We start from the raw sequence: 27,350 nt of genomic DNA on the forward strand, positions 1-27,350 counted from the left end.
TGTGACTTGGGCAGGCCTCCGCCAGGGACAGGGAGTCAGAGTGGCCCTGGGCGGGAGGCTGGGGAGGGGGCCCCACCCCGTGGGCAGGGCTCGCGGGCGCAGTACCTGTGTTGTCGGGCATGGTGGCTTGGTCCGTGTTCCGCTCCGATTTGAGAACCACGTTGCCGAACTGGAGCACGGCGGACACCGTGCGCAGCATAGCTGGGGGCGACAAAGCCAGATGTCACCGGCCACTCGTCACCGGACCACTAGCGCAGCACGGATCAGCCCCTTGAAAATTAAACTTGACGACCCTAAGGCGAAGCCTGCCACCACCCCTCGACTAAAAACCTGCCTGGACCTGGACAGGCCTTTAAAAATGAGGCCGGATCAACGCAGGCCGCTGACGTGGGGCTGGCTTCACCAGCACTCGGGGGTTCTGCTTGGCCCTCGGTCCGTCCCACAAGCGGAAATGAATGAGGACGGTCCACGGGGCTACGCAAAGGTTTCTAAACCGCTGACTGAAAATCCGAGGTAAGATCAACGTAACAACCGAGAAACGGGAGAAACCAAAGTGCCCTCGATTCTCGAGACTGGCGCTAGTTCCGGTCGACGGTCACCGCGGGCCCTGAGCCCGCGGATGAGAATAGGAACCGAGGCTTCGGTGGAAACACCAGGTCTGGCTCCTGTGAGCTCTGTTCATTACGTTCTCACCAACTGATCAGTAAGTCACCTCGTGTTTCGTGCGTTTCTCTTAGAGACACCTTATTGACATAGTACCCTGCAGACCTGGCACCCTGAGCTCCTGGCGCGCACACTCCTGTGAGGTTCACCAGACTCAGGGGGAGGCTCATCGCAGCCTGCGGGCTCTTCGAACGCTAGATGGCACTTCAACACTTGCTCAGGCGACATTTTTAGACAGTGAGATCACCAACAAAAAAGCAGAAACACGTGAAAACGTTCTACTAAATACACCACGAAAGGGCAACAGTTTACGGAATGAGAGACCAAGCCAGACCGTGGGCCGCACCTCTCTGGAATTGACTGTTCCCTGGCACAAATTTTGCCCTGTTGTACACGACAGCAAGTGCCCACAGAAACAGCAGGAGTACTGATTTGGGGCTTATAAATAAATCTCCTGAACAGGTGGATTTGCAAATGCAGCCTAACAAGGAGGGTTGTACTGGCTTCTCCATGCAGTTTTAGGTGGCCTGCGAGTCCAGGGTCCTGCAGTCTCCTGGGGGAGGGGTTGAAGGTGGCAGGAGTGTCCCAGGTGTCCAAACATTGATATCCAGTCCCAAACATCCTGCATCACAAAGAACTGTTCCCACCCTAGATGACTTCTAAATGTCTCATGGGACATTTGAGTGCATGAAATAATGGTTTGTGATTTTCTGAGATTCTAATTCACAACTGTTTTGCAGATGAACACAAAAGTATTCTGGGTTTTTAAAATAACAGCAGATTTTCCAGGAGGAGCCCCTTTTGCAATCCCAGGGAAGCCTGTGCTTGGCTGCGGGCGTTATCAAGATGTGGCTGCCCTTCCAGAACCTCCCCAATCCTTCAACAGCCAAGGCAGGGAGTCGCGCCTGGGCAGGCTGTCTGCACCGGTGGCTTTCATGGAAACACCAGGATCATCTGTTTACTCGGTGAAGTCATGCAGGTGGGGGCTGACTTCATCTGCACCAAGTCCAGGAGCAAGAGAAACAGCTCCTCGCTGTCAGCAGGCGGCAGGGGGTGCACTTAGGGTGTGTTGGGGGTGTGAAGGGACACCAGGGGCCTTTGAGGTGCTGTCAATACAGGATGCGCCCTTGTGAAGCTCCCTGGGGCTGCATGCTTGGGACCCACATGTGCTTTTTCATGTCACACCCAGCACCAGGTTGACTTGGAAGAGGAGCGTGTGGGCTGAGGGGAGGGGGCTGGCGTGCCTTCTGGGACACTCCTGCCAAAACCAAAACTGGCATCTAACCCTGTGGAAACCGACCCAGAGTGAGACCAAACCACCAGTCTCCTCTTCAGAAGTGCCAGGGTCATGAGTGATAAGGAACAGGCCCAGACTAAAGGGCTCGACCCAGAAGTGTGATCTTGAAGGTGACGTGGAATCCTGGACGAGGCGTGAACATGAATTCTAAAAAACAGAAGGTCTTGGTAAAGCCCGTGGGGCACTTGGCGAAGTCTGAAGGGTGTGTAACAAATGTTAGCTTCTGTATCTCCAGGGAGACCCTAATTCCTTGTGGAAACGACCTTCCATACTTCCCATCTACCCCCAAACCTGCCCTCTGTATTCAGTAAGCACTCTATAAGTGTTTTCACAAATGAACTTCCACTGGCCTGTTGGGGGGGAACAGTTCTTTCTGCAGCGCCCCTGCTTCTGGCGTCAGGGTCCATGGCACTGGGTTCCCAGCCCTCCAGCCCCTCCAGCCCCTCCAGCCCACCACCTTGATCCAGCTCTATCAGCCGGGCAGCCTTGTCCCAGCTCCACCAACACACTCACTCTTGCCCCTGGGCCTTTGCCCAGACAGCTGCCGCCAGGCAGACGCCCTCCCTGTACCATCTGCATCTGGTTATTTCTGCCCAAGCACAGGACTTAGCCAAGTGTTGCCTCCTGCGGGGCCAGATGCCGACACCTCTCCACCCTTTGGCAGGTCCAATTTTAACTCATTTGGGTCCCTCGATGCTCCTGCTAGTCTGAACACCCCACAGGGCAGGGCTCCGTCTGTCTGGGCCCGTTAGTTTTCTCCTGCAGATTTCTGGCAAAGTCCACCTTGAGCCTAACGAATCAACAGATTAACGATACACAGCAGAGAGCTGACCAAATGGGGCTCACTGTTGACCAGCGGAGTTCGCCATGTGGCTGTGGAAATCTGGGTGGCCTCCTGGGCCTCAGTTTCCCCCACTGGGCAGTGTCTTCTAGCTGCCCTCTCAGAGATGGGGGCTGAGTGGACAGGGACAGGTGAGGGCCCCAGGAATGCTAACAGGGCCTCCTCCCATCCAGCCCCAGGCCCTGGTCTCTCCTGGGCTGAGGTATTTGGAGAACACAGGCCGGCAGGTGGAGTAGCCCTGCAGCAGGGACGGGCCAGCAGGCACCTGGATGCACAGGAGGAGGGACAGGATGAGGCAGCCCTGCCACCTCATGAGGGACTCCCAGGGCCACTTCTGAGGGAAACCGCCTGTGAGGGGAGACGAGGGGCAATGCTGGGGCCAGGCAGGGGCAGGGCATAAGCTCTGGTCTCAGCCAGCCTGGGGACAGAGAGGACAGGCCTTGTGTCCTCCTGTGTGTAACAGGCATGTGCTCAGTGGCCAGCTCTGCCATCTGGGGTCTTCGCCATTTCCAATTCACAGATGAGAAAACTGAGTCCTCCGGGGACACCACTGGGCAGGGGCACAGGTGGCGAGGACGGAGCTGTCTCCAGCTCCATGCTGTTCCACCTGAAGACCAACAGCAGGGTCGGGAGAGGGTGGGTCTGGGTCTCAGGTATGTCCCCAGTGCCTGGAATCATGCCCAGCAAAAGAAGGTGCATGGGGATGTCTGGAACAATCGGAGTCCCCAAATCCAAAGGACTCAGGAGACTGTTATAGTCCTGCTCTCAGATGAGGAAAATGAGGCTCGGGAAAATGAGATACTGAGGGGCTGGGGCTGTGGCTCAGTGGTAGAGCACCCTCCTCGCATGTGTGAGGCCCTGGGTTCGATCCTCAGCACCACATAAAAATAAATGCATTGTGTTCATCTACAACTAAGAAATATTAAAAAAAATAGTTTTAAAAAATAAGAAACTGACAATATTTGCCATTCAAAGTAAGGAGGGGAGCTGAGACTTGGAGTCCATGCCCTTGACCCCTATGTGATGGGCAGCCCCTTCCCTCATCTGGGCCTTGATCCTCTAAACTGTAAAATGGGGGTGCACCCCAGGGACTACCGTGAGCATCACCATCACACCTAGGAAGGGCCACAGGCAGGAGTATCAGAGGGATGTGACACCACCACTCCACCTCGGGCTCCCTGGGGTCAGAGTGCCAGGCTGGTCTGAGGCCTCCTCCCCCAGCAGGTCCAGGACAGGATGCGGCTCCTGGGGAGGCCCAGGCAGTGTGTGTGGAAGGAATCAATCACAAGTCAATCAATATGCAAATGGATGAGGGCATGAGCACAGGTTGGCAGGAGACAGACACCACCCTGGGCCAGCGGGTGTCCTCTGGCCCGTGTGGTGGCTCCTGAGCCTGGGACACCCCTATTGTAGCCCTGAGGCCCCTGGATAGAGACTCCCTCTCTCTAAATCTGTCTCCTCTGCAGACTGGGACCCTCTGATTGAGGCCTGCCTTGGACTCACATTCCTGCCCAGTACTGCCAAGGCCCATTCTGAGCCAGGGAAACCTGTTTCTCAATGTGCGTCCCACGGAATGCCAACCTTGAGGAAGGGTTCCACAGTCATGACTGCTGAATATTCCAGCTTCCTGTCCACCTCCCGGGGTTGCAGGGTACAGGTTCAAAAAGCTCCCAAGGGAAGCTGTTGAACCCTGCACATCCCAAAATTTAGGTGAGCCAGAAAACCTGTGTATGTCCCTAGAGCAAGGCCTGTCAACAACCCCAGGAGCTTCCGGTGGGAACCGCTGATGGGGTGATTATAACTATCAGTGCAACATCACTCAGAACACAGAACAAAGTCCCCTTAAGGAAGAGTCACAGCCACACTCCACCTTTCCCTGGATTCTCTGGTGAGGCAGCTGCAGGCCCAGTCCCGTGTGCATGTGGGCTATTTAACTTCTTTCTATGAGAACTTCCTAGAAGATTCTGTGACCCCTCAGGCCCCAAAGCCCAATTTTTACAGATCCACAGGTTGGCCATCCTTGCCCCCATCTCCTCTTTCTGGGTAGTTATGATTGTTTTTGCAGGAATACGTTAAAGCAAACCCCAGAGAGGCTATCACTTCACCCCCAGTGATAACTCTTCTCAGAATGCATCTCAAAAGATCAATAAGGACATGCCCTCAACCCAGACCCGTCCCCATCACCTGTCCCGTCTCGCCTGATGAACTCCTGAACGTCAGCTAGGACCCGTCCTGACTCAGGTTTCCCTGGTGGCCTTGAAAATGGCCTGTGAGGTCAGCTCAGGAATCTGTGTTTTTGTCAAGTGCCTGGGCAAAGGTGACGCCCTGAGGACGGGGTGGTCAGCTCTCGCTGAGGACTTCAGAGCTTCTGATCACACACAAGCCCTGGTAGGGGGACCATGGGGGCTGGTGACATTGAGCCTGGCTCACATGAGAGGCTACCATGCCTCCCTGTGTCCCAAGCACAATCTCTTGGCCTGGCACACTTGGTGCTGAGGACTGGCAGGGAAAGACAGGACCTGATGTGGGGTGGAGGAGGCCCTGCCTCGACTGGCCCCAAATGCTTTCCGCCTGGACGGCCTATGGGTGACACTGAGGTATCCATCTGCTTCTCGGCAAATGGATCATGGCCTGACTTTGGATTCTTCCACAACTCTGTCCCCTCCTCTTGAATTAAGGTGAGCCCTGGAGCAGGCACCCACTGCCCTGACCCTCCGTCTCCTCTTCTGTCAGAAGCAGCATCTATCAAAAGGTGATTGGCTGCACTCCTTTCAAGGGAAGCACGAAATAAAACTGTAGCATGGCTCTATCCACCGGCTACACTGGCCAAAGCCAAATGGCTTCCCACCATGGTTGCTGGCAGGGATGGGGGACAACAGGCGCTCCTGGGGTAACTGGAAACTAGCACCATCTTATGGATGGCAGCACGGTAGCTCCCTACAATAAAAACAAGTTGGGAGGTGGGCAGGGCGGTGACAGAGAGGCCACAACTGCTGGAGCGGTGACGGGTTCCTTCCACCCTGCTTGTACACCTGTCTGACACTTTCCATAGTAAAGAGATGAAGTCTGACTAATCTGCAAACAGGGGGACTGAAGCACGCCGCGTGCTACAGCGTGGACCCTTGAACACACCACGCTGCATGAGGGAAGCCAGACAAGGACCCAAGTGGCACCATCTCACTGACATGAGGGCTCCGAGTGGGCAAATCCACAGAGGCAGGAAGCAGGTCTGTGGTTGGTGGGACCAGGGCAGGAACCTGGGGTGTTGGCAAAGGGGTGTGAAAGGTCTTCTCAGCTGCTGAAAATGGTCCAGAATGATCACAGTAACAGCACACAAGGCTGTGACTGTACTAAAGCCACCAAGTTGTACCCTTTAAAGAAATAAATGGTATGATAAATTGTATCTGAAATAAAGTTATCAGAATTTTTTAAGCTGCCAGATGCAGTGGCGCAGACTTAGGATCCCAGCAACTTGGGAGGCCGAGGTAGGATCACAGACAGGTTCAAGGCCAGCCTCAGCAACTTAGCCAGAATAAAAAGCAGACAAGGACTCGGTGGTAGAGCACCCCGGGTTCAATCCCCAATGCTTCCAAAAAGAAAAATTAAGCTGGATACAAACAAAACCTTCCCTGTCCCCTTGGATTCCACTTCACCTCTCAGAACTGGCCCTACAGATGTGCTCACGGGGACCAAACAGACCTCCTCGGCAAGGCTGTGCTCCACTTTCCGGTTTCATCTCTGTAACTCCAACAGCAACAGAATGGAAACGCCGTGAAGTGTTACGAGGTTAGGGAAAGGTCTGAGGTCCACTTCTTGCAGAATCACGCCCCCCACACACACACAGGTGGAGCCTCTGCCACCAGTGCCACGACCAGACCACAACCAGACCAAGACCACACCAAGAAGACCAGACCAAGACCAGACCAAGAAGACCAGACCAGACCAAGCTGGGTCAGCTGCCAGGCGGCTGCGCCAAGCGCTAATCTGTAGTGCCTGCCTCTGAAAGTCCTGGGGACCCAGTGGGAGGCCAGGGAGCCAGGCACCCTCCTAGAACAACCAGCTTTAAAACCCAGTAGACGACAGCATCGGGTTTTTATCAGCAGCACGGCCAACGCCAGCCTGGGGCAGAGAGCACCTCCCTACTGAAAGAGAGCGCAGCGGCCAACGCGTCCCACATCTGCGCACTCGGCCAGGCTCGGACCAAACATGAGAAAATGTGTCATCTGTACTGAACACGTAAAGACTCTCCCTATCACTTAATCCTAAGTGACACAATGTGACAACTATCTGCATAGCATTTTCTTTGATATTAGGTATTGCAAGTCATTTGGAGATGATTCAAAGCATGTGGGCGGGGACTATGGGTATAAAAACACTGTGCCACTTTATGTGAGGGTCCCAGGCATCCCGTGGGAGAGCTGGAACGCCGTGGACATGGGGGTACAGCTGTACACGTCTTCTTATGTGTCTGAAGCACTTCTGAAGGAGACAGGTGGGAAACTAGGGCCAGGGCTGGGAGGACACTTGGATTTCTCAGTTGACCTTTGGCCCCATTCTGGCCATGTCTCTTGAAGGCACAAGTTACTCCAAAATTTTTGCTTTGGAAAAGCAGAAATCAGAGCTGCTGGCTGTGCTCACTGCACTGCAGGGGGTGGCAGGAGGGGTCAGCCAGGACCTGCAGGATGGGGCTGGGGCTGGACATGTCTGCCAGCTGCCCAGCTGCTGGGACAGGCCTGCTGGGGCCTTACACAACCCGGCTGGAAACTCTGGCGGGGCGGGGGAGGGCTGTGTCAATATGACCAAAGAGGCCGAGCTGTTCCGCCTAGGTAGAGGGCCAAGCGGCACTCCATACCTCCCGTTGCCACCCCGAGCAACAACAGCTCCTTCCTACAGTGCCAGGGACCAGAGGAGAATCTTCCTCGCCAGCTCTGCTAAAGACTCAGCGTTCAGCCGACACAAGACCTTAGGCCACCTTGAAAACACTGGAGTCCATCTCCCCACCTGGGGCCATGGATCGACAGGATCCACACCCCCAAACACACAAAAGATGTGTGGAAGCCCAACCCCAGGTCCTCAGAACTGACCTTTATGGAAATAAGGTCACTGAGACGTACTTAGTTAAGAGGAGGTTGCGGGGTGACCCCCGTCCTTTGAAGGGAGATCTTGGACACACACACTCCCGGAGAACCCCACGTGAACACGACAGCAGAGACGGACGGACGGGGTGAGGGTTCCACAGGCCAAGGAAAACCTGAGATTGCCAGTGGCTGCCAGGAGCCAGCCAGGGCAGAGGTAGAAAACGGAACCAATCTGCCCGGGGTCCCCCGGGTCCCAGACGTCGATTTCTGTGTCACAGCAGTTGGAGCAGACAAACACACAACATGCAGAGTCACGGGCGGGACAAACCACTCACTGAAAAAGGTGGGGGCTTTGCCAGCACCCCCGCCCAGACCGCCCGCAGACCCCAGCCAGCGTCCCAGGTTGCCCCCACCCCTCCACTCGTGTGTCCTCACATGCCACCAAGGCGTCTTTCCTCTCCTAGAGCTGCCCTCCTCCTGTCCCTGCTCCCAGAGTCCCCAGGGCGCCCCAGCAGCCCCAGGACAAGCCCCAACCCTGAGGCGAGCATTTAAGGCCCTACCAGCGCCATCACCTCACCTGCCTGTGACTCGCTGGACTGAATCCAGGAGTTCCAGGGCCTCCAGTGTGGCACTTTCCTTCCCCAGGACCTTGGCACAGGCTGCTTCCTCTACCTTTCCCCAGCCTCTCTGATGGTCACCTCCTCGCCTCCTTCGTTGATCAAACACCCCCATCTCCATGCGTCTTCCTGAGCCCCGTGTGACACAGCCCCTCCTCTCCGCCCCCTGGTCTGTTTTCCTCCATGCCCTCATCACCTTCTAGCGGACCACAGAAACCCTTATTTATCTGCCCGTCAGTCTCCCCAAGGCAGGGTCCGTGGCCCCAGGGCCTACACTTGATAAATGCTTCAGCACATGAGCCCAGGCTGATGAGCTGCCCCAGCCGGCCCCCCACCCCCCACCTCTGCCCCAGCCTTCAATGCGGCTCAGGGCTCACTCACAGGTGATCTCCTCAGGGGCAAATCCCAGGACCCGGAGGGACTCCAGCGTCTCCTGGAACAGCTCCCGCTCCTGGCCCGGAGAGGATGACGGCCCATTGGTCAGGAAGCGGTAGTTGGAGCAGGGCTCCAGGAGGAGGTCGGCTGCAGGGGGAAGGAGAAGGAGGAGGTCAGGGGTCAGCCACAGTCAGGTCCCCTGATGGTGGACTGGGACCAGGCCCTCCCCTCTGTTGCATGGACAGGGTCCTTCCCTCACAGGTTTGGCAGAAAGCGCTGGGCATGGAGCTGGTGTTAGCACACATTAGACACCTCCTGTGTGCTCCTGATCAGGCAGGAGCTATCCCTAGCAGGTGCGTTGGGGCTAGGAATGAGAGTTACAGAGGCCATGGGAGGTGAGCACCAGCACCAGAGGACGTGTGGCTTCAGAAGCCACAGAGAGTGGCCCTGAGTGATGAGGGGCCATGTGGCAGCAGGAGCAAGAGGAAGCACAAGCTAGCTACAGGGTGAATGAGCAGAAATGGGAAGGAGCCGCCAGGCAGTGGGGGACAGGCGCGGAGGGGGCGTGGCCGCAGAAGCGGGGGTGTGGCTGCAGGAGCGGGATGGGGGCGCAGGCAGCAGCCGAGAGGGGCACACACCAGGACCATCAGGAGGCAAGAGGCAGCCGGAGCCACAGCAGAGCCGGAGTCACCGGGTAACCCTGGCTGTGTGAGCAGGGGCAGAGGAGCCACAGCCAGCGGAGCCCGCAGCGTCAGAAGTGTGAGCAGGAGCCAGGGGGCCACACAGCCAGGAGGAGCAGGGGCCAGGAGGCAGCGGAGCGAGAGTCAGGAGAGAGCTGGAACCAGAGGGCAGCAGAATCCACCGAGGACCCAACACAACGCAAGAGCCGCATGGGAGCGTCCTGCTCCTTCCTCCCAGGGCCCCAATGCGGCTCCCACCCCTCCCTGTGAGCAGCGCAGGGCAGGGCAGGGCAGGGCTGGGGGTGCGCTGACCCTTGAGCTGCTCCCCAGCGCCCCCGAGCAGCTGGTAGAAGATGTGGAAGCTGCACTCGTCCTTGGCCTGGCGGATGGCGCGGGACTTCTCCAGCAGGTCTGGGGGAGGCGAGTCAAGGAGCCAGAGAGAGAGGAGGGAGCCCAGGAGCCCTGGGTGTTGCCAGGCCAAGACAGGGGTCCCCCAGCCCACATACCCCTGCAAAGCTGTGGAGTCACCTGCAGCCCGGCTAGTGACTGTGCCACTAACTGGGTAAGTGGACTTGGGCATGTCACCTAAGCACTCAAGCCTCAGTTTCCTCATCTGCTCAAGGGGCTTAAAAATACCACCTCTGAGTGAGCTGCCGCCAGAGAAAATGACCTGCCAGGCAGGAAGCACCTGGCTCACCATTACCCAAAGGCAAGCAGGGTGTCAGCTCCCGGCCAGCCTCAGTCTTCCCACCTAGATGTTGGGACTGTGAGCTCCCTCAGCCCACTAGACTGTGTCCCTCACGTGTTCCTTCCTTCTAAGTCATGTGACATGTTTACACAATAACTAATGGCAGGACACCTTAGAGCAAAATAAAACACAGGACCATGGAGCCCATATTTTGCCCAAGATCAAATCATGAGGTCTCTTTTCCAAAAGTGGGTGAAGATGGTAGGTAATCTGCTTGAGGTGGATGGGAGGGGTGGGGGAAGGGCCCCTGGAGGAATGGGGACCCGGATCACGATCACCCCAAGCCTCGGCTTCCTCCTGCTGAGAGGGGATGACAGCAGCACCACTGGGGTGAGGATTCCAGCCCAAGCCCCCACCCATGGGCCACCCTGACACCCCTCTGACTGGCCCGGGTGGTTACTGGGCCTGTGAGCAAGAGCCCACGTACCTGTCACTGGTTTCAAAGGCAGCTGGGCCCAAGAGCTGAGACCCCTGGTCCTTCTGGCCTGAGCAGAGACCCTTTCCCCAGGTGCGGGGAGCCAGCCTGAAGGTGGGGACGTGGCTTCTTATTAACAGTTGGTGGCGTTATTGCTGTGTGGTTGTCAATCAATTATCGCCCCTCAGGACATGGCTAACTACTGTAGTCATGAATGGCTGGCAACGATGGCTTTTTCTATGCGGTGGGCTCCCTCGCTAAGCTGTGACTCACACAGTCCTCCGAGCCCCTTGAGGCAGAAGGAGACACTGAGGCAGAAGGTGTGCAAATGGAGTGGCCAAGGTGCAGCCGCAAAGCCACGGAGCAGGATGTAAGCCAGGAGGTGTGAGTCCCTTTCTCTTCCTTCTGCCCTCCTGGAGGGCTGGTGTCTCATCCTGGAAATTCCTTTGAGCGCTGCATGCCAGCCGTGCAGGGCAGCGTGACAGGGCAGCGTGACAGGGCAGCCCGAGGCCTCTCCCTGTAAGGCCCGCTGGCTAGGTGGGCTGGCGCTGGGAACCCAGATTCTGGGAGGGTCCCTGGCATTCCCTAACTGAGGAGGGGCTCACTGGGACTGGATGTTTTGGGCATCTGTGTGGTCTGCACTGAACACCTGCCATCCTTCTAGGAGTTGGGGATTTTGGCACATGCTAGGCAGGGAGGCCCTGTGACTAGCCCCCATAACAACCCTGCACCCCAAGACTCTGAGGCTGGACAACATCCATCGCAGTTATCATACCTCACCACAGGAGACATCGTGAGTGTCTCCACTGAGAGAGGGTTCTGGAAGCTCTAGCTGGCTTCCCTGGATTTGGCCCCCAGAGCCATCTCCCCCTCCTGACTTCGCTCGGCACCTCTTCACTGTGGTGAGCCACAGCCGGGCTCTGCATCTGAGTCTGGGGATCCTTCCAGTCAATCACTGGAGGTGGGTGGGCATGAGGACCCCTAGCCCAGCCCCTGAAAAACCAGCAGCCACCCACACCCTGCTGCCCAGGAGCCAGAGACACTGCATTTGAGCTCGGGAAGTGGGGGGTGGCAGCCCTGCACTGGAGTCTGCCACATTCAAAGGGCCACCTTCCTTGGCCACCCCAGGTCCTCCCGGGCACCCCTCAGGGCTGTGAGAGGATACAGGTCTCGATGTTGGCGCCCACGATGTACCCAGCAACGTCAAAGTTGATGCGGATGAATTTTCCCTGGGAGGGACGACATGGGAGCTTCAGAGAGGGTCTTTTACCCCTCAGACCCCAAGGGACCCCACCCCACACCCACCAGAGCAGGAGTGCCTCTGACTTCCTCTCCACTGATACCGAATCCCATCCCAAGTGTGCGTTCCCAGGGAAGGGTTCCCTGGAGAATTCAAGGTCCAGACCCAGCCTCCTCCCTCAGACCTGGGGTCCAGGCCCAGCCTCCTCCTTCAGCAAGCCCACCCGTCTGGCCCCACCCCAGGTGCCCAGCGCCCGTACCCCTGGCGCCCAGCCGTCCCCAGCACTCACAAATCGGGAGGAGTTGTCGTTCTTCACTGTCTTGGCGTTGCCAAAGGCCTCCAGGATGGGGTTGGCCTGAAGAAGCTGCCGCTCCAGCTCCCCCTGCCGGCGTGGGACATGGGCGTCAGGGAGAGGGGACCAGGCGGCCGAGCTAGGGCGGTGCGTCTAGCGGGCTGAGGGTCTGTGTGGGAGGGGCCCTCCTGCGGGGGGTCATGCCCGCCCCCCACATCCGGGTCCTGCTGCTCCTTCTATCACGAGGGCAACCGGGAAGCGCCTCCGAGACGTCCCGAGGGGAGATGGAGCCAAAGAGCAAAAAACAAGCCGGAGAGCAACGCCCACAGGCGATCCACTAATTCAAAATAAGTCGAGGGAGAAACACCAGGAAACAAGACTCTTATTTCTACAGATACACACGTGTTGGTGAACATGGAAAAGACTGCCAGGTCACACACCAAGCTGTCAGCCGCGCAAGCCACTCGGGACTGCGAGGAGGAGGGGGGACTTCCACCCTGTCTGATTTTGTCCTGGTGGTGCTGCATATGCGCCCAGGTGTCACTTAGAGAATCAGTCTACACCATCCAGGTAAAGCTCTTCAAACCATCCGGCACAAAGCAGGCATTCCGGAAGGGGTGGGTTCCTTCCCCAACAAGCCTGCTCCATGGCAGGACCCTTACGCTGACTTTCCCTCCTGACCCTCAGTGTTAGACCTGGCACATAGTAGGTGCTCAGTAAACAGAAGCCCCCGTGTGTCTTCTCAGTCTACATCGTGCTTGAGTTGGATGAAATGGACTCAGCTGGTGGATGGTTTTGAAGAGTGAAAAAATATATGCAAAGCGAAATGGACATGTGGCTTGGCACATGAGCATTCAATACGGGAATCCGCCTCCCTCGCTCAGCCGCCAGCTCTGTGTGTGTGGAGGCAGTGTCACTGCCACCTCTAGACACACAGTGGATCAGCAATAAGAGGTACATTGGTATCTGGGCTATCCATGTTAGCATGGGGCCCGGGTACATGCACACAGTAGGGCCACTGAAAACAGCAGCAGGGGGCAGTGTCTACACAGTAGGGTTGCACCAAATGACAGCATGGGCCTAGGCATGCACACAGTAGGACTGATAAGTGCAGTCCTACTGTGCGCAGTCCTTGGCTGGTGCGATCACTCTTGGACCCTCTCTATCAGATGACCATGGGCTAGGTGGCCAGGGCACATTAGGGGTAGCAAGACTGGAGGCAGTTCCCTGCTACTCACATAAGACACGGTGCTGGCGGAGGCCTGAGGAAGTCACGGGACACGAGACATGGACCAGGACACAGCACATGGAACGTGGACAGACACACAGGTGAACAGGTGGCCTTGGGCAGAGGCAGGGCCAGGGGGCAGAGGAACCAGGAGTGTGGAGCGGGATGGCACGGGGCGGGGCCACAGGCGCGGGTGTGATCCCACTCCGGGGTGCGAGCAGGACTCACCCGCCCCTGCCTGGGGTTTCTCATGGTTACCTCGGGGAGACAGAGGCCCTGCTTCAGGGCTGCTGAGTCACAGGACAGAGATGTGGGAAGTGGGAGCAGCACAGGCAGCCATGCAGACCCCAAGCCCATGGACACCACAGTCGGGCTCAGAGTGCCGGGTGCCACTCGGGGCCATGTGTGTATGGCCCCGCCTCACTCCCAGCACCACTGCAGCACACAGTAGGTGCTCAGGCACACAGTAGGTGCTGTAGGCATACAGTAGGTGCTCAGGCACACAGTAGGTGCTTCAGGCACACAGTAGGTACTCAGGCACGCAGTAGGTGCTCGGGCGCCCTGGGGGGGGGGGCAGGAGACGGCAGCTCAGTGAGGGAGGCAGGCAGTGTGTGGGGAGCAAAACCCAGGACAGAGGGGACGATGCTGGTGGCCAGGCCTGGGGTGTCCCGAGGCTGGATGGCTTACGGGGACGCCAGGCTCCTTCCTGCCCTTCGGCGATGATGCCACGTGGGCCAGGTATTGGATGACCTTCTTGGTATTTTCTGTCTTCCCAGCTCCAGACTCCCCGCTGTGGGGGAACGTGGGGAAGCACAGGGCTGGGTAAGGGGGCCAGGTAGCCCCTGCCCTGCCCGCTGCAAAGAGAACCATGCCCAGCCGGGACCCTCTTCCTCCAGGAAGTCCTTCCAGATTACTCACGTGCAGAGAATGGACTGATCCTCGCGATCTGTAGAGGAAAGAAGGGGAGCATGTCATGTGGGAGGGGCTCTCCCACAGGACCCTCTGGTCCCTTATGCATTTTAAAATCATTTCCAAAGGGTAAGGAAATGATTGGGTTCTGTTGCACGACACTCCTGGATTCTAATATCCCTCCCTGACTAAACCTCTTGCTTGCTGTGTGACCCTGGGAAAGCAGCTGCCCTCTCTGTGCCTTGGTTTCCTCACCTGGAAACGGAGACGACAAACCCCACCTGAACAGATCATAATCACGATTTGAGTCCCTATTGTGCGCCACTTCATCTGGGCTTCAGAGACTCAAAGACACAGAATGAAGTCTTGAACTTCAGCCCCATCTGCCCATCTGGGCCCTGCAGAGTCATTCCCACGCAAAGGATGACCTGCTGAAATCCAGCCGCCTAGGACTCGGGGACAGGACGGTGTCTGCTGTCATGGAGCTGCAGCTCCAGCGGGGGACGGACAAAATGGGAACCAACACCAAAGACGTGTTTGGCTCCTCAGGTGGATAGAGCCAGGCCCGAAGCTGGGGTCGGAGGGGACGGCATGGGGACACAGCAGGCCAGCTCAGAAGAGGGGACCTTTCAGACAGGGGCAGCACTGCGGGCAGGCCGAGGACACAGCCCCAGGCCCTGCAGGAGGCGCTGAGCAGAGGGGTGGAGAGACAGAAGAGGCGGGGGGCGAGGCGGGAGGGGGCAGCTGGGTTTTGAGCCTCATTAAGGGGGTTTTAAGGGGGGGGCCGGGGTGGGGGGGTTAAGCCAGAGGATGAGCTGCACCCAGCAGGACCTCGGGGCGAGCAGCCTGGTTCGGGTGTCATAGGGACACAGCGTTGAGACCTGGCTGGTTCTCTGTGTGGCCTGGGACCAGCCGCTCAGCGGCTCTGTGCCTCCGATTCCCCATCTGACAAAGGGGACGTGAAACAGCAGCCCAGGGAGGCAGTCAGAGCTCAGAGAGAATGTCCTCAACACGCCCAGCAGGGAACGAGACCTTACAGCAGGACACAGAGACCCAGCGCCCAGCCACCCACCCACCGGTGTCACCCCAGAGTGGCTGCACTGCTCCGTGCCTCAGTGTCCCCATCTAGAAATGAGAGACAGCGGGTACCGGAGGCTAATGATGTAACCCAGCGACATACAAACAGAGGACTGCCAGGAGAAACAGCTGAAGCCACTGTTCCAGTGGGGGACGTCAACATCCCTTGCACAAAAACAGACAGACGGGCAGGACGAAGATCAGGAGGTCAGAGCTGAACCAGGGCCCCGTGCAGCAGCTGGGCACCGTGGGCCGCCAGCCTCACGCACCACAGCGGAACACCCCGCCCGTGACTGTCTCAAGACAGAAGGGGCCTCTGCACCACGACACACTGCACGGGCTGGTGGGGATCCAGAGCGAACCCCGGCTGCCCTCAGACCACAGGGAGTTGACTAGAAACAGAATCAGAAAGACAACTGGAAATCGCAGCCCGCACCCAGAGCCAACCACACGCGGGTCCAGGCAGGCTCCCGGGGAAACAGATCTGGGAAAGATGCGGGCGTGTGGGCTCACCTGACTCGGCTGTTTATCCCTCAGATATCACAATAGCTGGCAGGTGACAATAGCTCGGGATTATGAGGACAGCAAATAAGGAACAAAGTTACGTTACATGGCCAGACGCGGCTGGCTGTCACCACACACAGCTGGGTCACGTGAGCCTGAACCCATCACCTGGAAGGACACTCTCACACACTCAGAGGCACCTTCCAGGCACCCTGCACCCGTGATTCTCCAACCCTCAGCATGAAGCAGGCACCGGGACCCGCAGCACATGCCCATTGCTGGGTGTCCCCAGAGCCCCAGAACGTCTGACTCAGCAGGTGGGGGGGAGGGGGAGTTGCCAATGCTGTCCCCGCTACGGGGACCACCACATTAGATGACGTGCGTGTATTATTAAAACACACAGTAGAAATGCAGCGTATCAATACAATACGTCCACCACACACACTGCTGTTTGCTATCATGTCATTTGACGTAATCAGAGGTAAAATTTTATGTGTCTAATATATACTTACTATGTACTAAATATTTACTAAAATAAGTGATATATAAGAAGTGCGCCATGTACACTAATTCTGTAACTTGACCCGACTGCTCCATGTTGTCATGGGACCCATCCTTAGGCTGCCCTTGGAAGTGCACAACTTGACCAGCTGTACACAGCAGCCTTGTGCTGTCATCTGTCTAAAGGTTACATTTCACCCCATGACAATGTACAGCAGGTCTGAAATTCAGCCCCCGATGTCCAATGAATGGACACTCTAGGAATTACCATCTCTCAAGGGAAATTCCTATAGAAGCCCGACACAATTGGTTTCCAAACAACGTGGCTAAAAGAAGGGGAACACAGCAGGGCTGTGTGGAAGGACCCAGCGCCTGGCCTGCCCAGGCCTCCATTTGTGTTCCCTCCGGTTCCCCAAGAAACCGCCAAGAGTCGGAAATGCCCAGCTGGGGTTCAGCCCCGGCTCCTGAGAGCACCCAGTGACGAGCTGTCGCTCCAGCCTGAAGCCCCAGCCCACACTCACCTTGGAGCATGCTTCGGTAGGCCCCCTCTGTCACTGCATACACATGGGGTGGCACCTCATGGCGCTTCTTGCCCCGATACATCTCCACAATGGCCTCCGTGTAGATGGGAAGCTGCTTGTATGGGTTGATGACCACACAGAAGAGGCCGGAGTATGTCTATAGCAGGCAGGAAGGAAGAGGGCCTCAGCAAGAGGCTGAGAGCAGCACAAGACCACTGGGTACAGCTGGGCAGGTTGTGCACTGCACGAGGGCATCTGGACAAGGCCTGTCTATACCAGGACAATGGAGATCTGAATGTCTGTTATAAACATCTTCAGGCTAATGACATGAAAGAAGCTTCCCAAATTACATAAAGGTGCTGTGCAGATCAAGGGTCCCCATGGGAGAGGAAATGGGCTTTGCAGCCAGTCAGACTTGGGTCACAGCCTGAGACATGCAGGAAGGGACCGTGTGCAGGGTCCCCCTGAAGCACTTCTGTAGCAGCAGAAGACCACGAGGGACCCGAGTGCACGCTCAACTCCGGATTCCCACGCAGCTCTTGGTGCACAGACATGGGGCCATCTCCCAGGTGTTATGAGGGAGGCAGGGGGCAGAGGTTTGGGGAGAGGAGCTGCAGCCTGCGCTGGGCTGGGAGAGCCAGGTTTACAGGTTCCCCTCAGCACCACAGCACCTGCCGCAGGGAAACACAACAGGAACCCGTCTGTGCTCCCTACGGCCATCAGATGACCTGTCTGCTTAGGTGACTGTTGGTGGAAATGCAGGTTTGTGTTCTTCCCCCCCCCCCAACAGTCGTGCTAAGCTGCTTAGGGCCTCACTAAATTGCTGAGGCTGGCTCAAACTTATGATCCTCCTGCCTCAGCCTCCCAAGTCTCTGGGATTACAAGTGTGTACCCTGCACTGAGTTGGGCACCCTGAGCTCTATCTATGCACTGTTAGGCCCAGATTTGGGACTTTGTCACAATCTAAGAAACTAATAGGTATCAGGCAAGCAGAATTGCTGCCTATCATCTTAACTAACCATTGAACCGTCAGCCACTCAGCCAGTTAGTCTCGCACTTAGCTAGTTAACTGGCTGGCTGTTACTTAGCCGGTTCGCAGCAGAGCTGCTTTGAACTCCTGGACAACTGGGGCTTCTCAAGCAGGGTAGGGTGTGGCCACCACAGGCTGCCCGGCTCCTAGGTGCCAACCTTCTAACGGAGGGAGGGCGGGTGGGTGGCAGCCAGGAGCAGCACAACCGGTTTGCTGGGTGTCTGCTCTCCGCGCCTGGAAGGCTCTCGGGGAGCTCTCGGCTGGCTCTCCAGGGTGGGGTGGCCGGACCGCATTCCCTGGGTGGGTATCTCATGGCTGCCGGCGCCCGGCCCCTACTCCTGGCTGGCTGGGGAACCCACCCCTGCGCCAGCCCCCTCCTGCCAGCCACACCTGGCTCCCGGGGCAACACCCAGGATGGAAACCCAAGTTGACCAACAAGGCCAGGGGACGGGGTAGAGGCCGCTGCACCTCGGGAGGGTCAGGACATCCCAATTGCCAGGGCACAGCTGGGGGAGCCCGGTGGAAGGGTCTGGAAGGGCCACCCAGCTCCTGGGCTCCGGAGGCAGCCTGCTCCCCTCCTCAGCCTGCAACTTTCCCCACAGTCTCAGTTTCCTCCCGAGAAACCAAGGAGACAATCGCCTCATTACAAAGGCCAAGGGATTAGAGATAATGAATAAAACCCAGCCAGGCGGAGGCAGGGCCCTCGACACTCCAAATATGGGCTCTGGGCCTCTCACATTACCTGTCCCTCTGGGGACCAAGGGCTGGCTCCTGGAAGCCACTCCATCCTGCGTTGGAAACCAGAGGAGGGGTTTTCTAGCTCTGGGGGACTTTGCAGGACAGATTTGCCTTTTTTTCTTTTTCTGTTGCTTTGCCGAGCTGGGGATTAACCCCTGAGCCTTCCGCGTGCTAGGCAAGCGCTCTGCCCCTGAGTCACCTCCCCAGCCCAGATTCACCTTCGTTAAGCCTCAGTATGCAGCCCTGGGAAATGGGGCTTTTAACCCGTCACCTCAAAGGATTCTGAGGGCGAAATGGCCTGAGGTGTATTCCAGAGACTCGGGGAGCTCCTTAAACGGCCTCCCCCGCACCCCTGCATCAAGGGCTCCTCAGCAACTCCAGGCCAACAGGTTCTCGAGGACGGAACCTGGGTTTCTGGAGCCCTGGGAACCCACCTTCCACCGGGCCACACTCTCCCTTCCACCAGCTGGACCACAGGTGTGTATTAAGCACCGTCCTAAGACGAGAAGGGTGGAGCTGAGTCTCTGCTGACCCTGCCGAGCAAGCAGCCTTTGTGGGTGTCCCTGTCCTCATTTACTGGGGACAGGAAAAGCAATTCCCACACTGGGTGAGCCTCGTGCAAGCTTGTGTGGCACTCACAGGACCCAGCGTGGACCCAGGAACACAGCTCGCTCCACATGTGACCAGACCCTCCTGGGTCCATGGCCTCCCCCTCCAGGCTATGAGGAGAATGAGCTGACAATCCCAGCCTCATGGCTTCCTGTAGATGGCGGTGGGGCAACGAGATTGTATGGGAAAGAAGTTTGGACCCCGCTGACCCAGGAAGCGGGTGCTCGCTGAGCACTAGTGATCATTATCAGGGCCCCTCGCTTCCCGCTGGACTTCTGGAACCACCTTCCAGACCCAACTTTCTGGCTCTCTAGCCACAGCCCCTGCTCTGGCTTACAGTGTTCCCACTGAACTAACTGATAATCTTCCTAGCGCAGCGGCTCGGACCTGGGGTCTGGGTTCCTGACCTGGGTTCAGATCCAACTGCAGAGTTCCCAGCTGTGGGGTTTGTTCAAGGACTCCCCCCCTCCCCCCCGTGAGGCTTCATCTGAAAAACACAGATGACAGCAAAGACCCCACGAGGTGGCTGTGAGGGTTCAGAGCGTTCACTCAAAAAAACAGTGGCCAAATGTTTGGGGTGCCACTCTGACCTCCGGGGCCTCAGCAGTGTCCTGGGCACAGTCCTCTCCCCTGGGGCAAGGAGTCTGGAGAGGGTGCCAGCTCCACCAGGGCCAGAGAGCCCTTGAGTCAAGCCCCACAGCCACCCCCATGCCAGCGACAGCTCCTCCAGGGCCCCAGTCTCCAAATGGGAATCAAACATCCTCAGAACACCCTCATCTTGTGCCTAGTGGCCCTGGACAGGGAAGGGCAGGGGCCAGGCTGAGATTCCCTGGCACTCTAGGCTGGTGTTCAGAGCGTGGCTCTGGGTTCGAATCCAGGAATGCTTCCTCCACAGCCCTGTGATCCAGGCCCAGGGCAGTTAACATTCCTGAACATCAGGTGGTGTCAACGGACCCTGCCCTAGAGGACAGCTGATAACACACACAGCGCTCAGAACCGAGCTTGGCACTTCATAAGTGCTTGATAAATATTTGCTAGCCAGTCATTATTTTTATGTTTCATTATAATTGTGGACATTCCTTGTCACGCTTTCTGATCCTGTTTGCCCCTATGATGAATGAACTAATCACCCCACTAGAACCTCCCTGGAAGCTTATTAAAAAAAAAAAAAAAAAAAAGTCACACACCCAGATTTAAATAGTCTGAGTTTCTAAGAACTCCCCAGAGGATTCCAACATGAAGCAGGACTAAGCCTGCTGCCCTCCACCTCTGTTTGCTGTAAAGCTTAAATAGTGAGACAGACATTAAAGGATGAGCACAGAGGTGGACAGACACCACAATCAACCTCACTAGAGTCAGTCCCATCTCACTCTCAAGCCTGGACCCAGACCATTCCTGACTTCCAGGTTTAACTGGATGCCCTTGGTCAAGGAACTTGGCCTCTCTGTGCCTCAGTTTCTTTATCTGTAAAATGGGGACCAAATGCTTTATGATTGTTAAATTTTTTTGAGACCATGTACTTTAGAAAGCTTAGAAGCGTGCTTAGCAAATACTTACTAGAGGTTAGTTTTCAATGTTATAACTCTCTGGGTTGCCTCACAGTTACCTCTTATACGACATGGGGTGATAATAGGCTAGTTTTTGTCTGAGGGAGATTAACCGGGAGCATGGAGTTTTCTATACTCTTTGGTTCCCGTCATTATTATTATAACCCAGGGGATCTACCATCTGGACACCCCAGTGGCTGTCCTGCTAGTGTTTGGCCTGGGGAAGGCACAGTCGCAGGACCTGGAGGACAGACATCAATGCAGGTGGGGACCTTGACACCCTGCGCCCCCTCCCCGGGACACGGCCCTCGCGCGGCCACTCACGTAGATGAGGCCCGAGTAGTAGCGCTCGCGGAGGTTGTGCAGGACGGACGCCTCGTTGAGGCAGGTCAGCTCGGCCATGTCCTCGGCCTTGCTGAACTTGGGCGGGTTCATGCGCTGGATCTGGTCCCGCGGCAGCCGCAGGCGCCGCCCGCTCTCGGCCAGCTCCACCTCGGCCTCCTCCTCGCCCTCATCGCGCAGCGCGGCCGCCTCGAACCCGTGCAGCTCCGAGGGCACCCACACCAGGCGCCGCGCGGTCCACTCCACCTGCGGGGCGCTGCCCGCGCCAGGCCCGCTGCCCGCGCTCGGCCCGCGGGGCGCGAACAGGAAAGGCTGGGCCGCCTCGGGCACAGGGCCCGGCCTGGGGGGCGCCTTCCGTCCGGGCACCGACAGGGTCACGGCTGCCATGGTCTGCAGGGGCGAGAAGGAGGGTGACGTCCCATCAATGGGGCTCCATCCTTGGTGCCCCCAGCCCCACTCCAAACCCCCAGGCAGGACCCTCACCTTCCTTCACCTCTTTTTACTTCTTTTGCATTTCTGCAAAATAGGTCAATAGAGGTGGCTTCCATTCATCCACCTCTACTCATCCATTTACCCATCCATCCATCCGTCCGTCCATCCATCCATCCATCCATCCAATAATCCATCCATCCATCCATCCATCCAATAATCCATCCATTCATCCATCCATTCAATAATCCATCCATCCATCCATTCAATAATCCATCCATCCATCCATTCAATAATCCATCCATCCACCCATCCATCCAGTAATCCATCCATCCATCCATTCAATAATCCATCCATCCATTCAATAATCCATCCATCCATCCATCCACCCATCCATCCATCCATCCAATAATCCACCCATCCATCCATCCAATAATCCATCCATTCAATAATCCATCCATCCATTCAATAATCCATCCATCCAGTAATCCATCCATCCATTCAATAATCCATCCATCCATTCAATAATCCATCCATCCATCCATTCAATAATCCATCCATCCATTCAATAATCCATCCATCCATCCATCCATCCACCCATCCAATAATCCACCCATCCATCCATCCAATAATCCATCCATTCAATAATCCATCCATCCATCCATTCAATAATCCATCCATCCATCCATCCATTCAATAATTCCATAATTGGCCAGGCTTGGGGAACCAGGCACAGCTCTATGCATTTACACGGTAGCAACTGTCAAGGTCATAGGTTCCTGCCTTCAGAAGCAGGGTGCATTCTAGTCCCAGGCTGTCCGACACAGGAGCTTCTGCCATCTGGGGCTACTGGACACTTGAGATGTGACAAGTAGATCCAAAGAATGGGAATATTTATTTTCTTCTATTTTATTATTTTTAAAAATATTTTAAAAAATTGTAGTAGGACCTTTATTTTATTTATCAGTTTATTTATATGTGGTGCTGAAAATCACACACACTAGGCAAGTGCTCTGCCATTGAGCTACAACCCCAGCCCCCTTCTTCTACTTTAATTAAACTTAAATATAAATAGCACCCTGTAACTATCAGGCACTTGAAATAAGGAGTCCAAACCCAATGGGACTCTGAGTATAAGAAACACCCTACACTTCAAAGATTCAGTGTGACAGAAAGATAACCCGTCAGAATTTTTTTTTTTTTTTAATTTGGTGACATGTTGAAATGATACTATTTGGTGCCATTTAGTATATTGAAATGATACTATTTTGGATGCCCTGGGTTGAGTAAAATACATTTCACTAATGTCATCTGTTCTTTTTAACTTTTTTTTAATGTGGCTACTAGAAATTTTTAAAATTTTAAATTACACATTGGACTTGCAGTCTATTTATATTGGCAGTGCTATTCTAATCCCAGGAGACGATAAAAAGATAAGTAAGTAAATTATATAGTATGTTAAATGGTAATGAATGCCAATGAAAGAAATCAGGGAACAGGGCATTAAGGCTGGGGGTATTGAAGTTTTAATTGGGGTGGCGGGGAAGGCCTCTCTGATGTGGCACTTTTAAATAAAGACCTGAGTGATTTGAAGGAAGCAAGTCACAGGGATGTTGGGAGTAAAAGCTTTCCAGACAGCCAGTGCAAAGGCCCTGAGGCAGGAATATGCTCATAGGTCTCTGGTACTATGAAGTGACCAGGGAGACTGGAGCCAGGAGATGGGGAGAAAGAGGATAGAAGGTGAGGTAAGGGAGGGGACAAAGGACATAACCTGACTTTTTACTCTGAGATGTGAGCCCCAGGAAGGTCTTAATCTGACTTTTGTCATCTGGTTCCCTGAACACCTGTGTTGACACCTGTCTTCCCACCTGCTAACATCTCATCCCCTCAGTTAACACCTCCTTCTTCCTCTGTAGGGCAGAGACTGGCCCCATTCTTTCGCTTTCACTCTGCAGATGCCTTTCCAGTACCAGGCTGTGCCCAGAAGGGTCTGGGCATGGGGAGAAACAGGGGAGCATCAAGGGGCCCTGTCTCTTGGAGCTCCTGCAGAGGGGCCCAGCTCCGATCTCAGACAATCCAAGGAGTCTGTGAGTGATTCTCAAGCACCAGGGCACTGCATAAACCAGAGCGCGCTGGCTCCCGCCCACTCTCTGGGAGGCTGTGGACAGTAGTGAGCAGACAGCAATCCCAAGGCAGTCCAAGATGGGCAGGAAGTGACCTGCATTGTGTCCTCCGGGAGAAGGCTGCCTCTGCCTGTCCCCTGCCTCAGACACACCCATTACTGCAATCCCACGGCCACAGGACTTCTGGTCATTTCTGCCTCCCCCATTCAGAGCTTCCACCTCTGTCACCAGGCCTAGAGGTACCTGCTGTCCTCACCTCCCAGCAACAGCAGTCCTGGCTCCCAGCCTCTCCTGGCCCTGATACTCCTGGGCTTCAACCCCTGGACCCTGCACTCCGAAAACTGAAAGGCATTTCTCCACCCTGGAGCCCAAAGAGCTAAGGCTCACCCCAGGCCTCTTGTGTGGCCTTGATACACCCAGAGAAGCTCCATCCCTGGGACTTTACCCCCCACTCCACCCCACCCCACCCACTTCCTCTCCAGCCCCGTGGCCTTTGACCAGGAAGGGTTTGGGAGTTTTTGCAATCGCTCGTCCTAGGCCTCCCTCCCTGGAGTCAGGGATCCAGGCCCCAGCCCCCTAAACCCCTCTTGGGACTCAGCAATCTGAACCCTCAGCCCTCTCTCACCTCACCTCAATCCCTTGGAAGGGAGGATGCTGGGTTCTAAGGACTGACAGCGGCACTACAGGAGTGAGCCAGCAGGCCTGGTCCAAACAGCTGCGCCCCCCCTCCCCCGCCCTCCCTCAGCCAGCAGGAACGCTTTGCCAGGGCTCATTAGTGTCACCTAGGCAGGTGAGAGCACCTGCCCTGGGAGGGGCAGACATCGCTGGGCTTGAGTGAAAGGAGCCAGGGAGCCGCCCTGGGGCAGGGGTTGGGGCTGCTGGCATCCAACCTCCAACCTGAGCTTCTTGCTACCACCCAGGAGTCCAGCCTCCTCCCTCAGACCCGGGAGTCCAGACCCCAGTCTCCTCCTTCAGACCCCAGCCTCCTCCGTCAGACCCAGGGGTCCAGAACCCAGTCTCTCCTCCCTCAGACCCAGAAAGCCAGACCCCAGCCCTTAACCCCCAGACCCAGGGTCCAGGCCCCAGCCCTCCTCCTCACATCCAGGAGTTGGGGCCCCAACCTCCTTCCTCAGATCTAGGAATCCAGGCCTCCAGACCCTGAATGGCCCCCATCCTTCCCTCTCTCAAGGCCCAGGAATCCCGGCTTGCTGCGCTGCCGACCTTGCTCAGACCTGGGGTACCCGGCCCCCAGGGCCCATCTCCGGATCCAGGAGTCCAAAACCTCATCTACCCCATCTCAAGGGCCTGTGTCGCCCCCTCCCCATCCGCTGAGCGTCGGGACTACCTGGGGGCGCCAGCTGGAGCGGGAAGATGGGGAGGGGGCGCAGGAATCCCGGGTCCTCTTCAAAGCACTCAGGTGCGTCTACCTCCGCGGTCCAGCGCGGGGCGGGGCCACGTCGCGTCACGGGGTGGGAGCCCGGGTCTGATGTCACCCAGCACCTGCCTGGCTGGGGAAGGGGGCGGGTCCTGGAGCTGCAGGCCTTTGACAGGGGGACGAGCCGGAGGGCAGAGGGATCCTATTGCCAGATGGGCGGCGGCGCCAGGGGCTCCTCCTCCTCGGCGGGCGAAGGTCAAGGCCCGCGGCGGAGAGGGCTTAGGACTCCCAGTATTCAATCCCGCTCCCAGCCTCCCTGGCTGGGGATTGCGGTCCATGAAATTAATAAAGCGATGTGGAGAAAAGGCCCAGGCCAGCTTTTCACCATGTACTCCCTCTGAGCCTCGGTGTCCCCACCCCTGGAAGTGGAGAACACAGTCCACAGAGTGAAGCGAAGAGGACCAAAGGCAATTCTGGCCGGCTGAGCTGCCGGCTCCTCACCGGTGAATGGAGGATGAAACACCGGTAAGAGTGTCCCCCACGGGCCAGGTGTCTTTCTGCTCACCTAGAACAGCTCTTGGAACAGCTCATGGAATGATCTTAACAACCAATGAGATAGGAACAATTAGCATCTCCATTTCTCTGACGGGGAAACTGAGGCATGGAGAGATGAAGAAATGTGCTCAAGGTCACACACTAAGAGGGACATCTGGGATTCAAGCCCAGACTGTCAGTTGCCATTCTAAAGAAGGGGGGTTTGGGGCAAATATGTGGTAGGTCCTCAAAGTGGCCACCGCCATCCTTAGGGGGCTACTATGGGATTAAAAAGGTTGAGAGGGGCTGGGGTTGTGCCTCAGCGGTAGAGCACTCGCCTCGTACCTGCGAGACCCTGGGTTCGATCCCCAGCACCACATAAAATAAAGGTACTGTGTCCAACTACAACTAAAAAATAAATTTAAAAAAAAAAAAAAGATTGAGAGCCTCAGCACACACTTTGTCGCCAAAGAATTCTCCACCTGGTTTCTCTGCAGTCCCTGCCTCCATCTGTTTTCTTTTCTGTGAAATGGGTACAATATAATCACTCCGAGTTAATTTGATAATAAAAGGAAATAGTTTTAGTTATAAAAATAAAAGCGGCCAAGGACATCGTAGGTGTTCAAAAGGTCTTTCCCCACCCCTCTCTGGCCCGCAGTTTTTACACGTGAAAAGAGAGACACTGCCATCCTGGGGGCGGGGGATTGAAGGCAATGACTCAGGTATTAAACTGTCCACAGTCCCAAAGAAAGCCACAGTTTCCCTTTTTGTGGAAAAGGCCCGGTGACGCCAGCGAGGACCCAGACCCGACCTCCAACACAGTAGGAACTCGGGTTGGGGGAGTGCAGCTCTCCTGTCCCCCCTCCCCCGCCGCCGTCCCCCTGCGCGCCCAAGGTGAGTGTCCGCGTCACCGCCCCTCTCCGGTTGCCCGCACCGGCCTCCGGGGCCCGATCGCAGCCCCCAGCCTACAGCCTCCCCGGGCCCAGTCCCGCTCTGCGGCCCCCAGCGCGTTGCTGACCCAGGACACTCACCGGCTTGCAGGGCCGTCCAGAGGCTTCGGCCTGGGGAGAAAGAGAGGAGGGTCTGCCAAGACAGCCCCGCCCCCACGAGCACAGCGGGGACCAATCCGCGCCTGCTGCGGCAAGCCACGGCCCCGCCCATGGGGGCCAGCGACCGCCAATCAAGAAGAGCGGCTGGTGGCTAGGGCCAATCAGAAGTTGCCGAAGGGTGCCAGCCGTGGGAAAAGATCTTGGCCGGAGAGCCGAGGCCCGCAGCGCGGTCGTGGGTGGGACCCGAGGCCTGACGGGCAGCGGCGTGACCAATGGAGAGGAGCGGGGGGCGGCCGGGGACAGGAGGCCCAAGAGGACCGAGTGAATGGGCCGCTTTGTGCGCACGGTTTGAATGGGGGCCTTTGTGAGGGCCGGCGTGGGGGGTGCGGCTGGAGGCCGGAATGCCTGGGTCCCCAGGGAGCCGGCGGGCAGGAGAGACGGGAGAAAGAATTCGCTTTTGTCGACCGCCGACCGCGTATCCGGCACTATCCCGGGCCCTCACCCACAGGGGAGGTGTGGGCGGTGATACCATCAGTAATAATAATCATTTATTGAGCGCCCGATGTATGCCAGGAGCTCTGCAAAGCG

At 56.7% G+C, this 27,350-nt stretch overlaps 1 protein-coding gene across 2 annotated transcripts in view; it reads right to left on the reverse strand.

The window, feature by feature from the left end:
* Positions 1–26,810, reverse strand: part of Myh14 (myosin heavy chain 14) — a 72,665-nt gene extending 45,855 nt beyond the window's left edge. The window contains exons 1-10 of one of the 2 annotated variants that reach the window (XM_071604224.1): positions 26,745–26,810; positions 21,235–21,642; positions 16,987–17,143; positions 14,393–14,420; positions 14,162–14,264; positions 12,244–12,336; positions 11,880–11,943; positions 9,864–9,962; positions 8,878–9,018; positions 106–201 (exon numbers count right to left, since the gene is read on the reverse strand). In XM_071604224.1, coding sequence (XP_071460325.1) covers positions 106–201; positions 8,878–9,018; positions 9,864–9,962; positions 11,880–11,943; positions 12,244–12,336; positions 14,162–14,264; positions 14,393–14,420; positions 16,987–17,143; positions 21,235–21,639 — 1,186 coding nt within the window. In that variant the 5' untranslated portion in view covers positions 21,640–21,642; positions 26,745–26,810. Of the gene's footprint in view, positions 1–105; positions 202–8,877; positions 9,019–9,863; positions 9,963–11,879; positions 11,944–12,243; positions 12,337–14,161; positions 14,265–14,392; positions 14,421–16,986; positions 17,144–21,234; positions 21,643–25,149; positions 25,539–26,744 lie in introns of those variants that run through there. The other variant, XM_071604225.1, reaches the window with a different exon arrangement.
* Positions 26,811–27,350: the final 540 nt, after the last annotated feature.

The sequence above is a fragment of the Marmota flaviventris genome, chromosome 18 (genome assembly GCF_047511675.1).
Source record: "Marmota flaviventris isolate mMarFla1 chromosome 18, mMarFla1.hap1, whole genome shotgun sequence".
Taxonomy (NCBI): Eukaryota; Metazoa; Chordata; class Mammalia; order Rodentia; family Sciuridae; genus Marmota; species Marmota flaviventris.